We start from the raw sequence: 17020 nt of genomic DNA, 5'->3' as shown, positions 1-17020 counted from the left end.
AAGCCCCCTATCAAGCCTCCTACAGTGTCATGGGATCTCAACGTCGTCCTCACCCAGCTGATGAAACCTCCGTTTGAGCCACTGAATACCTGCCATCTGAAGTACTTGACCTGGAAGGTCATTTTCTTGGTGGCAGTTACTTCAGCTCGTAGGGTCAGTGAGCTTCAAGCCCTAGTAGCTCATGCTCCATATACCAAATTTCATCACAACAGAGTAGTGCTCCGCACCCACCCAAAGTTCCTGCCGAAGGTGGTGTCGGAGTTCCATCTTAACCAGTCAATTGTCTTGGCAACATTCTTCCCCAGGCCGCATACCCGCCCTGCTGAACGTCAGTTGCACACATTGGACTGCAAGAGAGCATTGGCCTTCTACTTGGAGCGGACACAGCCCCACAGACAGTCCGCCCAATTGTTTGTTTCTTTCGACCCTAACAGGCTAGGGGTCGCTGTCGGGAAACGCACCATCTCCAATTGGCTAGCAGATTGCATTTCCTTCACTTACGCCCAGGCTGGGCTGGCTCTTGAGGGTCATGTCACGGCTCATAGTGTTAGAGCCATGGCAGCGTCAGTGGCCCATTTGAAGTCAGCCACTATTGAAGAGATTTGCAAGGCTGCGACGTGGTCATCTGTCCACACATTCACATCACATTACTGCCTCCAGCAGGATACCCGACGCGACAGTTGGTTCGGGCAGTCGGTGCTGCAGAATCTGTTTGGGGTGTAAATCCAACTCCACCCTCCAGGACCCGAATTTATTCTGGTCAGGCTGCACTCTCAGTTAGTTGTTCTTCGTAGGTCAATTTTCTGTTGTACCCTCGCCGTTGCGAGGTTCAATTGACCTGGGTTCTTGTTTTGAGTGAGCCTGAGAGCTAGGGATACCCCAGTCGTGAGAACAAGCAGCCTGCTTGTCCTCGGAGAAAGTGAATGATACATACCTGTAGCAGGTGTTCTCCGAGGACAGCAGGCTGATTGTTCTCACCTACCCTCCCTCCTCCCCTTTGGAGTTGCGTTTTCATCTTTTGCTTGTCATTCAACTGGCGGGAACGGTCGCGCACGGGTGGGAAGACGGCCGCGCATGCGCGGTGGGCGTGCCCTGCGTGCGGACCGCCCGCGAAGCTTTTTCCGGTTGGTGGGGGCTGCCGCCGACGTCACGTCGGCCCCAGAGGATTTTAAAGCAAAATCTAAAAATCTCTTTTACGGCGTTCCGTCGCGCGAGCGATCGCACTGCGCATGTGCGCACACCTCTTCCCGCTCGCTGTGCGGACACGCCCCTCAGTTAAATCCAAAAGATGGAGGAGACAACTCCAAAAGGGGAGGTGGGAGGGTTTGTGAGAATATGCAGCCTGCTGTCTTCGGAGAACACCTGTTACAGGTAAGTAACTACTCTTTCTCCAAAGACAAGCAGGCTGATATTCTCACAAGTGGGGTATCCCTAGCTTCCAGGCTTACACAACACAACAAACAGTGGTCAATTGAGTCTCGCAACGGCGAGGCCAGAATAAAAATTGACCTGAAAAGAAGAAACATCTAAATGAGTTTGTAGCCTGGAACAGAACAAAAATGGGCTTAGGAGGGTTGGAGTTGGATTCTAAACCCCAAAGAAGTTCTGCAGCCCCGACTGCCCAAACCGACTGACGCGTCGGCTATCCTGCTGAAGGCAGTAGTGAGATGTGAATGTGTGGACTGGTGACCACGCCGCAGCTTTGCAGATCTCTTCAATAGTGACTGATCTTAGATGAGCCACCGACTCAGCCATGGCTCTAATTTTGTGAGCCGTGACATGGCCCTCTAGAGTCAGTCCAGCTTGGACAAAAATGAAGGAGATGCAATCTGCTAGCCAACAAGAAATGATGCGGTTTCCGACAGCAACTGGCAGTAAAAGAAATAAACAACTGGGCGGACCGTCCGAGGGAGCTCGTCTGCTCCACACAAAAAGTACGCAGCTTGCTTTCGCCAGGGCTTGTAAGATGAGGGAGAAAGAATGTTGGCAAGACAATTGACTGGATCAGCTGGTACTTTGATACCAGCGCCAGCGTCTGCATGTGGAGAACTACTCTGTTAAGATGAGAAGTAAGGTAAGGCGCTTGAGCTACTAGAGTCTGAAGCTCACCGACCTTACGAGTTGAAGGAACAGCCACTAAGGAAAACGACCTTCCAGGTCCAATACTTCAGATGGCAGGAATCCAGTGGCCCGAATTGAGCTTGCAGCAGCTGGATGAAAACGACATTGAGACCCCAAGATACTGGATAAGGAGTGATAGGGGCTCTGACCGAAGCAGAAGAGCCAACTGTCAAAATTATTGGGGGTGCTAAGCCCAACAGAAAGAATCCCCCCTAGACACATACAAGGAATTCTCTCAAATTGGGGGAGAAATAAACCTGTCATGAAGTGGACAGCTAAAGGCTGACCTTTTACACGTTGACGATAAGCTCTTATTGCACGAAGATGAATACTGACAGAGTTGGTCTTGAGACCAGACTCAGACAGGTGTAGAAAGAACTCAAGCAAGGTCTGTATAAGACAAGAGGCAGGATCTAGGGCCTTGCTGTCACACCAGACGGCAAACCTCTTCCATGAAAAAGAATAACACCTCTTTGTGAAATCTTTTCTGGAAGCAAGCAAGAGTCGGGAGACACTCTCTGGAAAACTCAACGAAACCCACACTCTCATCATCCAGACCGTGTGAGCCAGAGATTGGAGGTTGGGATGTAGAAGTGCCCCCTCGTTCTGCGTAATGAGAGCTGGAAAACATTCCAACTCCAGAAGAAGAGGGAATCCTATCTGACGCAGCTAGAAAGGAGCAATCAGAATCATGGCTCCACAATCTTGCTTGAGAATCAGCAAAGTCTTTTCCACCAGATGTATGGGAGGATACGCATACAGAAAACCTGTCCCCCAAAGAAGGAGAAAGGCATCCGATGGTAGCCTGCCGTGAACCTGCAGCCTGGAACAGAACTGAGGGACTTTGTGATTGGACTAAGTAGCAAAAAGATCCACTGAGGGGGTATCTCACTTCCAGCCTGCTTGTCCTCGGAGAAAGGGAGTGGTGCATGCCTGTGGCGGGTGTTCTCCGAGGACAGCAGGCTGATTGTTCTCACCTACCCTCCCTCCTCCCCTTTGGAGTTGCGTTTTCATCTTTTGCTTGTCATTCAACTGGCGGGAACGGTCGCACACGGGTGGGAAGACGGCCGCGCATGCGCGGTGGGCGTGCCCTGCGTGCGGACCGCCCGCGAAGCTTTTTCCGGTTGGTGGGGGCTGCCGCGGACGTCACCCAGTCGTGAGAACAATCAGTCTGCCCAACAAGATTAACTCAATAGGATAAGGCATGGTGTTATACTATATATGTATACATGATCTTGATTGGTCCTTGTCATTTTCAATGCACAGACCGTTGAAGTCTGCCTGGCACTGGCCTTGTTCTCTAACTAAAGTTGTCATCAAAATCCCACTCCAGCTCATCCAAATCTGTCCAGCCACAGACGGTAGAAGTCTGCTCCGCACTACCAGCCATGAGCAAGGAGCAGACCATAGAAGTCTGTCCGGCACTGGCTTTGCTTCCCAATTATTGGTGTTGCCATCTAATCACCGCAAAGCTTGTTTGGTTCAATTATTTATTTGTTGCATTTGTATCCCACATTTTGCCACCTCTTTGCAGGCTCAGTGGCTTACAATACGTCATGAGTGGTGGAAATATATAAGAAAATAGACATTTAGTATTACAGAAGGATCTTGGTTCACATTATAATGATAAAACATGATAATGCCTTCTATACAGGATTCCTTTGTGTTTATCCCACACATTTTTGAGTTCAATTACTGTTTTCATCTCCACTTCTTCTTGCGGGAGAGCATTCCAGGTATCTACTACCCTCTCCATGAAAAAGTTCTTCCTGACATTATTCCTGAGACCCCCTGCAACCTCAATTCATGTCCTCTAATTCTACCACCTTCCCATCTCTGGAAAAGATTTGTTTGTAGATTAATAACTTTCAAATATTTGAATGTCTGTATCATATCACCTTTATCTCTCCTTTCCTTCAGGGTATACATGTTCAGGTTCTCAAGTCTCTCCTCATATATCTTGTAATGCAAATCTCATACCATTTTCATTGTTTTCCCCTGAACCGCTTCAAGTTTTTTTTACATCCTAAGCAAGATACAGCTTCCAAAACTGAATGCAATACTCCAAGAGGGCCTCACCAATGAGTTGCACAGGGGCATCAACACTTCCTTTCTTCTCCTTTTCTCCCTCTCTATGCAGCCTAGCATCCTTCTGGCTGTGGCCACCGCCTTGTCATATTGTTTCGTCACCATGAAATCTTCAGACACCATCACCTCACGGTCCCTCTCCTGAGCTGTGCTTATCAATCTCTCTCCTCCTATCTGGTACATCTGCTTTGGATTTCTGCACCCTATGTGAATCATTTTGCACTTCCTAGCATTAAATTTTAATTATCCCAAAATATCACAGGAAAATATGAAAAAACATATAATAATTATACCATATAAAGTATAAATACCCCACATTCATCAAAACAAAAATAAGAATATAAATACAGTTTGGAAAAATGAAAGTGTTAGAAGCAATAACCTGCAAATATCATGCTTTTCTGACAATGGATTTAGGGTATCCACGCTGGCAAAATCTATAAACCATGATGCTGGCCTGTGTCTTGAATTGTTCTAAAGTGGAGCATAATCGCTTCAGCCAGAGGAATTGACCAATGGGTTTGAGGGCATGTTTTTTCTACAAACTAAAGGCGTAGCAATGGGGGCGATGGTGGCCCCCTCCGTCGCTTGCTTTTTCATGACCCAATTTGAAGAATTTTTCGAACATGGCTGCCGGTTTGATTTTCATATCATTTCATGGAGGGAAGAGATTTATAGATGATGTTATAATGATCTGGAAGGGCTTGAAGGAGTATCTCAGAGAATTTGTGACCTATTTCAATAATGTGGATTCAAATATTCATTTTACTGTTCAATGGGATGGGAGAAAAATAAATTTTGGGGGTATTACTATTTCACTGAATGACCATGGTGAGTTCAATACCTCCGTATTTCGTAAACCCACTTACAAACATGGTGTTACATTACGCCAGTTATCATCCTAAACAGTTGTGGGACAGTGTTCCCACTGGTCAATTCATCTGGCTGAAGCAATTATGCTCCACTTTAGAACAATTCAAGACATAGACCAGCAACATGTTTTATAGATTTTCCCAGCGTAGATACCCTAAAACCACTATCAAAAAAGCATATAAAAGGGCATTGTATGCTGATAGGCATTGGCTGATACATTCCACCTCGACTGAAAATTCAGATGCGTTGGTATGTGTTGCTTTTTTCTCTGGTGGTCCTTAAGATTAGTTGGGCTATACAAAGATACTGGCATGTACTTGGAATTCATTGGTCTCTGAGCGATTACCCAAATTTGCTTACCATAGGGGGAAAAATTTGAGGGAACTTTTATCTAATTCTAAAGTTTTGAGGTCTGGTGACATGGGTCAACTTAAGTGTGGAGGCTGTATATGTTGTCAGTATGCTTTAGAAATTACTGCAGTTAAGATTCCCCATTCTTCCAGATCATTTTATTTGAATTCAAAGTCTGATTGTAATACCGCAGGGGTTATTTATTGCATTATTTGCACTCCGAAAGATAAGTTGGAAGGTAGGACGCAGGGGTGGGGGAGTCTGAATGAGGGAAAGGTGCCAGACTGGGACTTGAGGGGGAGAGATGGTAGACAGCAGGGGAGGGAGGGTAGGGGATGGCCTCCTCCCCCAGTCAGGGATGAAAGGGAGCATGAGGGCAGTCAGATGTGTGCGACTTGTTATGTGTGTGGACCGTACTATATCGGCCACGGGGGAGGAGGAGGAGAAGAAGAGGAAGAGGAGGGCCCTCCCCCCACCACCCAGTTCCATGTGAAAAGGAGCGTGAGGGCAGTCAGATGTGTGTGACTTGATATGTGTGTGGACTGTACTATATCGGCCAAACTACCCGAAAGGTGAACACACACATTGGGGAGCATATTATTAGTAATATTAAAACCAACAAGAAGGATGCCCCTTTAACAGCACATTGGAAGGAACTCAATCATTCTATTAGTGATTTGAAATTTTTGGTTTTGTTGCATGTCCAGACTCAGGGTAAAGTGAGATCTGACAGATTGATTTCCAAGGAACACAGATTTATATATCTGAGGAGCACTACACAACTGGGGGGATTGAACAAAGAAACTGAATGAGAATAATTAACAGCAGGTGCATTTAATGTCGGCATTAAATATCCGAGATTGCATAGTGTGAGCACACAACCGTCTGGTGAAAAACATTCTGGACTGGTCTCCTGTGTGGGATTAAAAGTAGTCTACAAGAGTTGAGAAATGTGCATGTTGAAGATATTTCAGTGATTTATCAGGTATATGATTCATACTGCCCCATCCTTCTATGTATCTAAAACCACCCTCTTTACACCAAGGATCAAGCCACTTATTGACCTCATCTTTCCTCTCCCTTCCCATATGTAGGAATAACTTCAGAAAAATCTGCAGACCGAACTAAAGACTTTCCTAAGCTTCTGGAACACTCCCTAGGCTCCAAATTTGCTATTATTGGCCAGGTCATTTGTCCCCAGGTGCAGGAATAGTCCTATAAGGCCAGCTGAGGTCATGGCCTCAGGTGGCAGGTTTTAGGAACAGCATCAAAGGCAGTCAGCCAATTAAAATGAAAAGAGGGAAATTCCTGTGCATGGCAAAAACAGCCTTATAAACGAATGGCAAAAAAAGAGCAGCAAAAAATAGAGAGCCTTATAAATGAGCAGTAAAAAAAAAAAAAAGAGCAGGAGCCAGTCAGAAGCAACACGTGTTACACATACAGACAGTTGTTGCTCACTGCTCCAAGCTATCTTGCCTACCGGCACTGCTGACTGACTGCTGTAGAGGTCACCGGCTCCTGCGTCAGTCTTCGCTGTATAGGGTCCCGCACCCGAGGAAACAGGAAATGACAACACAGAGCAAGACCCTATACAGAGAAGACTGACCACAGAGCCAATAGCGTATGAAAATTGCTGCCATGCCAGGTACTTGACTGAGTGAGCGACTGGGAGAGGGGAGGATGCTGAACGAGCAGCAGTACTGGGAGAGGGGAGGATGCTGATCGAGCAGCAGTACTGGGAGAGGGGAGGATGCTGATCGAGCAGCAGTACTGGGAGAGGGGAGGATGCTGAACGAGCAGCAGTACTGGGAGAGGGGAGGATGGTGAACGAGCAGCAGTACTGGGAGAGGGGAGGATGCTGATCGAGCATACTGGGAGAGGGGAGGATGCTGAACGAGCAGCAGTACTGGGAGAGGGGAGCATGCTGAACGAGCAGCAGTACTGGGAGAGGGAAGGATGCTGATCGAGCAGCAGTACTGGGAGAGGGGAGGATGCTGATCGAGCAGCAGTACTGGGAGAGGGGAGGATGCTGAGTGAGAAGCAGTACTGGGAGACACGGGGGCAAAGGGTGAGAGATCAGAGATGCAGTATTGGGAGGGGGGGCAAAGGGAGAGAGATCAGACATACCATACTGGAAGAGGGGGGCAAAGGTGAGAGGGGGATCAGAGATACAGCACTGGGAGAGAGGGAGATCAGAGATGCAACACTGGGAGAGAAGGGGTGGGCAATGGGTGACAGAGAGCTCAGAAATGCAAAGGCAAAGAGGGGAGGGCAAAGAGTGAGAGAGATCAGAGATGTGGGAGGGGAGAGCAAAGGGTGAGAGATCAGAGATGCAGTGCTTCTGGGAGGGAGGGAAAATGCAAAATGGTGGAAGTATGTGGGAGAAGGATTGTAAAAGAGATGAAAGGAGGGTAGTGAGTACAGTGGGTAGAAATGTGGTAATGGGAAGTAAAAAAGATAAAAGGGAAGAGGATGCTAATGAAGGTGTGGGATAGGATATAGAAGAACTAAGGGGTAACAGCAGATTGAAGTTTGATAGGTAGATGAAAACTGAAAATGAATAGAGTGAGAGGGTGAAATTTGAATGCATAAAGAGGCTGAAAGGAAGTGAGGACTCGGAGAGAGCTTTAAGGCAAGGACCAGCATTTCAGAGACGGGTATAGTGAGGGAATGGAACAAGGCAAGAAAGAGAGAGGCCACGGGAAACAGAATTTGCAGAAGCAAAGAGAAATGCAGAAAAAAGAAACAGTGACCAACATGATGGAAAAATAAAACATCCAGACAACAAAGGTAGAAAAAAGTGTTAAATGTTGAATTTATAAACAGCCTGTTATTCATTAAGTAGGTATTTTGGTGTTTTAGGGCCTACTGTAATATGTATTGCCTATTCATAGGTTATTCCATGGGAATTGTGTGCCACTGTGCAAGTTGGGTAGCAAGGAGAGAAAGAAGAGGTAGAGCAGAAGTGGGCACCCTCGGTCATCAAACCCCCCAAAACTATCTAGCATATTTCCAAATGCTTCCGCTGCCCTACGCTCGTGCGGGGGGGGGGGGGGGGGGGGGGGGGAGAGAACTAGATGAAAATCACTGAACATCCAGTAGACCTTAATGCAGATACAGTGTAACATTTGTGCTGGTACATAAGAGTGGACTAAGGAAAATAAATATTGAGGGATGCTTGGATTCAGAATTGTACTGGAAGCCAATGATATTGAAATAAAGGACTAGTATTGTCAAATCTCTTCACACCAGAGAGTGGTTCTGGACCATGTGTTATCATTCTATCTTTGATGCAGGCAAACCTGCGTAAACAACACTGGATTATGCTAATCATGAAGTAATTAAAGAGTGAATAAATAAAATCTGTCCAAACTGATGAAGCCCTGCGAAACATGCTTTGACAGATGCTGAAATGTGATGAAAACGAGAGCTGATGGTCAATTAAAATCCCCAAATACTTAAATGAATCTTCAAAACTGAGTGGAATTTTAAAGAGAGAAGGGGATACTAACGGACTAAGGGACTCTCCTGTGATCCAGAATGCGATTGATTTATTGGGATTAAGAAGGAATTTATGAAAATACCATTGCTACTACAGTCTCTCCACTTTGATTTAAGAAGTTTGTGATTCTTCGCAATAGATTTTGATTCTCCTGTGAAGCCCTCTTCACTAATACTTAGCTTCTAGCTATGTGTAGTTTCATTTCAGCTCTGAGCAGGGCTTAATTTGTGGGGGAATGGCAACCACTTTATTTTCAGACTCCAGTGCTGCAAGGGCTTCTGCTCTATCTCCTCCCAAGCAGCCTGCAGGAAAAAGGAGGGGAAGTGGTGAGCCTAGAGCAGAGCAAACAGCAGTCACTACTCCCTAATATAGCCCTCTTCTCCTGGCCCACCAAGCCTCTCCTGGTTCCACAGTTCCACTTTCTTTTTATCTACAAATTAAGCCCTGGCTCTGAGACTTCTTTGTGAGTACTTGTGCTCAGCACCAGAGGGTAGCCTAGTGGTTAGAGTACCAGCCATTAACATCCAAAGGTGCCCAGTTCCAATCCAACTGCTGCTCCTTGTGATCTTGGCCAAGTCACTTAACCCTCCATTGCCTCAGGTACAAAATTAGACTGTGAGCCCTACAGGGACAGAGAAATACCCAGTGTACCTGAATGTAACTCACCTTGAGCTACTACTGAAAAAGGTTTGAACAAAATCCAAATAAATAAATAAAAACCTGGAGGAATGAGCAGCCCATTTTTCTTTTTGTGTGCGCTTTGAGTTAGAGAGCTGCACGGCTTCCATCCCCGCGGGATTCCCGCGGGGACGGAGGCAGTTCATGTGGGGTTCCCGCGGGGATGGAAGCAGTTCTGCGGGGTTCCCGCGGGGACGGAGGCAGTTCCTGCGGGGTTCCCGCGAGGATGGAACCAGTTCTGTGGGCTTCCCGTGGAAGTGTAAGCTGCACCTGCACCAGCCTCTCATCTACCGAATACCAATTTATTTGAGTGCTGTCTCCTCCTCCTCTTCTTCCTTGCTTTAACAGCATAAATGTGGAAAGTCTTCCATTAAGGAGGTGGTAGAGTCACAAATGATGACGGAATTCAAAAAGGCGTGGGATGAACACAGAGGATCTCTAATTAGAAAATGGAAGTTATATAAAAGCTAACCTTAAATGGCTGCATGTGTGTGGATGTGTCAAGTGACGCTTAGATGGCGACTCTGGCTGTGATGAACTAGAGCTGATACCTGGCAGACTTGTATGTTCTGTGTCTCATACATGGCAATCTGGTGTAGGATGGGCTGGAAAGGGCTTAGACAGCAACTTCAGTGGCTGGAACATGAGGACAGTGCTGGACAGACTTTTACGGTCTGTGTCCCACAAATGAGAACATGAATAGGCTGGAGTGGGCTTCGATGGCAACTCCAGCAGTTAGAACATAAGGATGGGGCCAGATAGACTCCTGTGGTCTTTGTTCCAGAAACACGAAAGAAAGACCATAATCAAGTATATAATATCACACTCGTTGATTTAATGATGAATTGATCATGAGTGTGACTATTGGGCAGAGTGAATGGACCGTTCAGGTCTATTTGCTGTCACTTACTTTGTTACTATTAATCCTCTTTGCTCCCAGGCTGGTGCACAGACCTCAGCTCTGACACAGGCACGAGAATCAGATGTCACCTGACCTACTGGCGCGTGCATGTGGCGGCCTCTCAGCACACAATCCCAGTGAATCAGAGACAAATCTTACATGTGCGCACCAGAGTGTTCCAAGTTCCAACTTCCGGTCCCGTCCTTGCCTACAGTGCTGTGGCTCAAATCCAGAAAGGGAGCTGACTGGAACTTTCTTTTATGTACTATTAAATTCTTACGGGGATGGGTGGGGATGGGTTAAATTCTTGCGGGGACGGGTGGGGACGGTTTAAATTTTTGCGGGGATGGGTGGGTACGGGTAAGATTCCAGCGGGGATGGGTGGGGACGGGTAAGATTCCAGCAGGGACGGGCGGGGATGGGTAGGATTTCTGTCCCCGTGCAACTCTCTACTTTGAGTCCACCAGGTTTGGTTTTATGTGCATATACTATATAGACATATGTGTGTGGTTTGTGTATTTTAGATCATTCTTCAAACTTGGCTAGATCATTCCCCATGAATCCTCACCATTAGGAGTATCTACCCTACTGCAGATTTTGGTATCACCTGCAAAGAGGTAAACCTTGCCAGACAGCCCTTCAGCAATATCACTCACAAAAATGTTTAGAAGAATCAGATCAAGAACCAATCCCCACAGCACGCTATTAGTAAAATAATGTTACCAGTGGTGTGCTTGATCTGGTTCTTTTTCGCACTCTACGACCCCCACAGAGTGCTGTGTGCAATTTTGGAGACTGCATTTGCAAAAAAGATTATAAGCAGAGGGCGAATACTAAAATGGTTAATGGCCTTTGTCATAAAGCATCAAGGAAAGAGTTAAAGATCTCAATATGTATACTTTGCAAGAAGAGTGCCAGAGGGGACATATGATGAAGGTGAAAGGGGATATACTCAGGAGTACTCAAGGAAAAACGTCTTTATAGAAAGGTTGGGGGAAGCATGGAACAGCCTCCCGGCACGAGTGGTGAAGATGAAGCTTGTATTTGAAATCAAGAGGGCATTGGATGACAAGCATGTTTGTTCTCTGAGGTAGAGGAGGGATAGTATATGGTATGGATGGGCCAACCAGATGGGTCATGTGGTCCTTATCTGCCATTAGTTTCTCAGTTTCTAATGTCATGATTTTGTAATAAACTTGTTTTGTTTCCTGTCAGTTTGCTATGAAGCTCAATCCCCCTTTGCTCTGATTACAGCTCTAAGGAGCACTCCTCCGTCCTTGGTCCTTGGGGAGGGGGGGCAGTATCTCATCTCTCGCCTCAGGCAGCAGATTGTCTTGAGCCGCCCCTGCCCAGGTGGATTACAATATCAGTATTAGAATCCTTACTCTCTTCTCAGATCACATTCAGTATTTATTTATTTCCTGGCACTTGTTATACCGCGAATTGAGCCTATCCAAGCAACTAAGGGGTTTACAACAGAATAAAATAAATACATTTTTTTCTGAGCTGTGAGTGGAGGCAGGAAAAAGAGGGGGGAAGGGCAGGGACAGAGACAAAAGGTAAGATAAGGCACAGACTAAACTTAAGACAAAGTAGAAGGAAAAGCAGAGGGAAAGAGGAAGGTTTCCAGAAGCATTTTGAAGGAGTGAAGAGGCATGTCAGCTCAGGGGGGGGGGCAGATCATTCCACAGCAGATAATTGAATGCTGTATCGCAGGAGAGTATTTAGTTGGTGCTTCTGGTAGCAGAGTATCCTGGAAGGCATTTCACTATGTTGGGACCCTTGAACTGAGTTCCTAAGTTAATGCCTCTTATAATGGAGTCTCCTAGCAGCAAGAATTTTCTGTTTTGAGCCAATCTGTCATTGTTTTGGGGTTGTCCTTTGGATTGAGCTACATTCTTGCCTCTGACTCCATCTTAGAACTTCTTTTCTGATCATAATGCTCCAGTGTAGCAAAGGAATTATATAGGGGCAACGGTTGGGAGGGTGAATGCCTCTGACACCCGAGCCTACTGTGACCCATCTATTTCTTTTTTGCTTTATTCTCTGTGGCAGTGCTGGTGGTAAATTGGCTGGGAATTGGGTAGCCCGGGATGCTTCCTTAATTGCAGCCAATTCCTTTTTGAGTTTGTTGATTTCATCTTTCACAGCTGATATTTGAAGACAGAAGGGGTAAACTCTAAGGTTCCAGATGGTTTGTCTCAGGACTAAATTGCTAATCTGACCTAGTTTCTAATCAGACTCTTCACAAGCAAACAAAAAAGGAAAAAGATCTCTCTGGTGGTTTTGCACATGGTACAGAGCCTTTTATTTCTAGGCCATCATGTCAAAACTAGATTTGGTTTGACAGTGCCAAAAGTCATTACTAAAAGCTCTATGACTTCTTTAGTCACCTTGATTTAATTCCAAAAATGTCAGACATTCAGATCACTAGGTGCACCATCATAAGTGTTAAATCTCAACACAGAATGGGCCAGAAAAATTAGACTTTTACAGCCCTACTGGATACCTGCAGCACTACAAAATGATGAAAAGTACTCATATTTGGGTGTAATAAGTCCCCATCCAAAACTGCTGGATTGCCTGGGGTGGGAGGAGGGTTTGAGAGACAACAGATCACCTGCAAAGAGGGGGAAAGAGTCCAGAAGTCTTCAGCTGGCAGGATTTGGGGATCCCTGCCAGTCACATCACAAGTGTGCCACTATTGGGTAGGCCTGTGTCCATGCCTCTGCAATGATCTGGTAATTAGTGAGTTAGTAAAAGTTCAATAGCAATTCAAGGCATCAGAGAGGTGTCTTGGAGAGAGTGAAATCCATGACCATCTCAAATTATGTCAAACAGCTACAGTTCATATTTGAGACTATTGCAGGTGGTTTGAGGTAAACCAGTGAATAGGGAACTGGTATGTGGGAGGAAAAGGATCTACATGAGGTAGGATTTGTATTCACCCAGAATAGATACTACAACCCTTAATCGTTATTTCAATTTCTAGATGGTTCAACATTTCAACTGAAAATGAAGCAAGGAGAAAATTGCTCCTCCCCCAAAGAAAACCTTTTGTTAAACAAGTAAACACTTGGGGTCTGATTTTATAAAAGGACACCTACATGAGAAGTCAAAAACCGTATCTGTTTTATAAAGGCAGATAGGTGGCTAAGTACCTTTATAAAAAAAAAAAAAATAGGCCCTCAGATCCAGCCTTCGTAGAATGCAAACATCCATACACACATTTAAAACCTGCTCCAAAGCAGATATAAATGCGTGCATGTTCTCTAAAAGAAGTGATTCCCAAACTTTCTATGGCAGAACCCATTAAAAATGTTTTCTAACACAGAGGAACCCTCAATTTATGTAAACATGGATATGCTCATACAACCCGATTCTATAGTTTAATTTCTTGAGGAACCACTGAAGAGAGTTCAAAGAAACCCAGGAACCCAATTTGGGAATCGCTGCTCTAAGATGTTAATCCTATAAGTGGGCACCTCCTTTTAGGTGTCTCAATGCTGTGCAGCGAAACACTGCTCTATAATGGCTTCTGGGCATCCAGATTCCATTTATAGAATACTAGTGCCACCCGGTATCAGGGAACCTATAATCTAGGTGTTCCCTAGTTACAGCAAAATCAAAAAGGAGGTGAAAACCCTCACGGAACCGTGGGAAGGAAAACAAAAAGTGAGGAGAGTGGATGAGGATACCAACAATTATGTATTTATTTATTAAAAAATTAAAAATTAATAATTAAAAAATAGCAATCTACATAAAAACGACCCGACACATTCCGAGTTACATCCACCAAGGTATTTTACAATTTATTTATTTGATTTCAAAATGTGGGCACAATTAATACATTACACTTACGTAAAATTTTGATGTGTAAATTTTGATGTGAAGATCAACACACGCTCAAAAAAACGTTTTTTTTAAAAATATACATTCCCATACATCATTTTATATGGCTTTCAATTATTATTTGAATATAAATACAATGTTCATTTTTATAACTAGTTGCATTTAAAGCATTTATTCATGTGTTTAAATATTCATAATATATCATTCCGCATAATTTTAATTACAATTTTATTATTTGCTTATAAATACATTGTTTATGTTTATTTTCACAATTTGATACATTCAAAGTATAATTCATGTGTATAAATATTCATAATACATTATTTCATACAATTTCAATTATAAACCTCAGCATCTGCATATAAATATATTGATGTATTATTTAAAGTACTATCTATGTTTTTTTAATCAAAAACGTTCTCAATCAAAAAATCTTTTTTATCAGAACAAGTTACAGATATTTTTCCAGTCGTTTGTGCAATGATTTATGTTATATTTTCATCTAATGTCTGTTTTTTCATTCACCATATTTATGTTTATGATATATATGTAACAATATCCTTTGTTTCATTGTTTAATTCAGGTTGCAAAGACCCCTGAGGCAGGCCTTCGGGCCGAAACACGGCCGTGTCGGGTCGTTTTTATGTACATTGCTATTTTTTAATTATTAATGTTTAATTTTTTAATAAATAAATACATAATTGTTGGTATCCTCATCCACTCTCCTCACTTTTTGTTTTCCTTCCCTAGTTACAGCAACCATAGACCTAAGGTAATGGTGGGTTCTTAAATGCCTAACTTATAGTATCCTGTAAGTTGAGTGCATATATTGCAGCACCGCCCATGCGAACGTCCCCTGTGCATTAATGCGCTATGCCACTTAAGCAGCTAAGTGCCGTTCTGTAAGGGTGCGGGTAAGTGTATACAGTACAACACTGATTATCTGAATGCCGATTACCTGGATGTCTAATTATGTGGACCAGCATCACCCGCCCAGACTTCATTTCCCACAGATAGTTAAAAAATTAAAATTGCTTGCCAGAAGGATGCGGAACCGTCCAGAGGTGAATAGAAAGAAGGCCCCGTGAAGCTCCAGTGTATCGCGAGTGCCTGCGTGCCATGTGGTCACATTTACATGCATGCGCGTCAATGTGAGGCACGCGCTACTCAGTGGAGCTTTGTGGGGCCTGCTTTCTATCCAGCTCCAGACAGTGCCATATCCTTTTGGTGAGCAATTTTAATATTTCATAGGTTTGTCCAATCATCCAGATTTATGATTATTCAGACTACCCCCTGCCGAGGATAGTACGGATAATCAGCATTGTACTGTACTTACCAATGAAAGGGCTGGTATACTGTACATTTACACGTGCCTAAATAAATGCAGGCACCCAGTTATAAACTTGCCCTTTAGGCATTTACTTGCCTGATCATACAATACATGTGTACATCGCAACTCCAGCCTCAGACCTATCTATAAGCTGTGCACATTTATACCTCCACACAAAATTTTATAAAAGATCTTTTCCACATGTAAAACAGGCTCCACATGTTTTATTAAAAATTACCCCCTTAATGGATAAAGCCCCCAAGTTAATTTTGCAAAACTCTCTGGGGGCAATCAGAAGTAGGGATAGAACAGTAGACAACACAATTAAAAGTGAAACGCAAAGCAAACAAGAGGATTCACTCACTCTTAGTAGTAGTAGTAGTTATCTAGATCAGCGCAGGACGTTGAGCTATTAAGAGGAGGAAGTGAATCCTCCTGCTGTCTCGAAATAGGGGTTTGCTAGGGGTGGGAATTCTTGGGGTGGAAGTAGAGGTGTAATATTTTTTAGAAAGGGAAATGGGGGAAAATCGAAGAGAGGGACTGGCCTACCATTTGTTTTTGTTCCTTTTTTGGGCATTGGGGGAATGGGACAAAAGGGACTACAGACTTGAAATTATTGGTTTTCCATAAAATACACTCCTTGATAAACAAGAGCATTAGAAGACATCAGAATTAATTTCACCAAGTATCCATATATATTAAACGTTACAATCCACTTTACTGTTTAAAATTCAAAACACACTAGACTAAACCAAATGGCCCCATCGAGCTTGCATTTCTAATGGAGAAAATCTAACTTGGTCTTCCTTTGGAATGAAGAAAAGGGCTGGGATATTAATTTCTCTGGCAATCATTCAACATCAATCTGCATTAAATTCACGTTATTTCTCGTTCTCACTCACTTCCAACCTTACCTCTTTACACCCATTATCCAAGAAAGTCACTTTTTTTCATCTGACGTCTTCCAGGTACCATTAAATCTGTCTCAGGCTGCCATATCATAAACAATCTATTCATTTTCTTCCCTGTCTCCTCTTCCACTCTAACAATTCTAGACTACAGCATGGGAACACCATGATATTGATGCTCACGAATGATGGCGTTAATATTGAGCCTCTTCAAGACAGAATTTTGAATGTCATAGATAGTTACCTTAAGTACTAGGCAAAAGTCTGTAGGTGCTTTGTATTTATTCCGATAGTCTTGTCCATAGTAAACATTAACATGATCCAGCTGGAGAAAGCATACAAGATCCCGGGAAGCCTAAAAATAAAAATATAATTGAAAGGATTCAAATCTACGGAAGATCACACAGAAATGCAAA

The 17020-nt window shown here is 44.0% G+C and overlaps 1 protein-coding gene across 1 annotated transcript in view; it reads right to left on the bottom strand.

Moving 5' to 3' along the window:
- RAPH1 (Ras association (RalGDS/AF-6) and pleckstrin homology domains 1) overlaps window positions 1-17020 on the bottom strand; it is a 629351-nt gene that overhangs the window by 20949 nt on the left and 591382 nt on the right. The window contains exon 11 of the mRNA XM_030209745.1: window positions 16849-16959. Within this exon, the coding sequence (XP_030065605.1) occupies window positions 16849-16959 (111 nt within the window). The remainder of the gene's footprint in view (window positions 1-16848; window positions 16960-17020) is intronic.

Source organism: Microcaecilia unicolor, chromosome 7, assembly GCF_901765095.1.
Source record: "Microcaecilia unicolor chromosome 7, aMicUni1.1, whole genome shotgun sequence".
NCBI lineage: Eukaryota > Metazoa > Chordata > Amphibia > Gymnophiona > Siphonopidae > Microcaecilia > Microcaecilia unicolor.
This window is presented reverse-complemented; position numbering and strand designations above follow the sequence as displayed.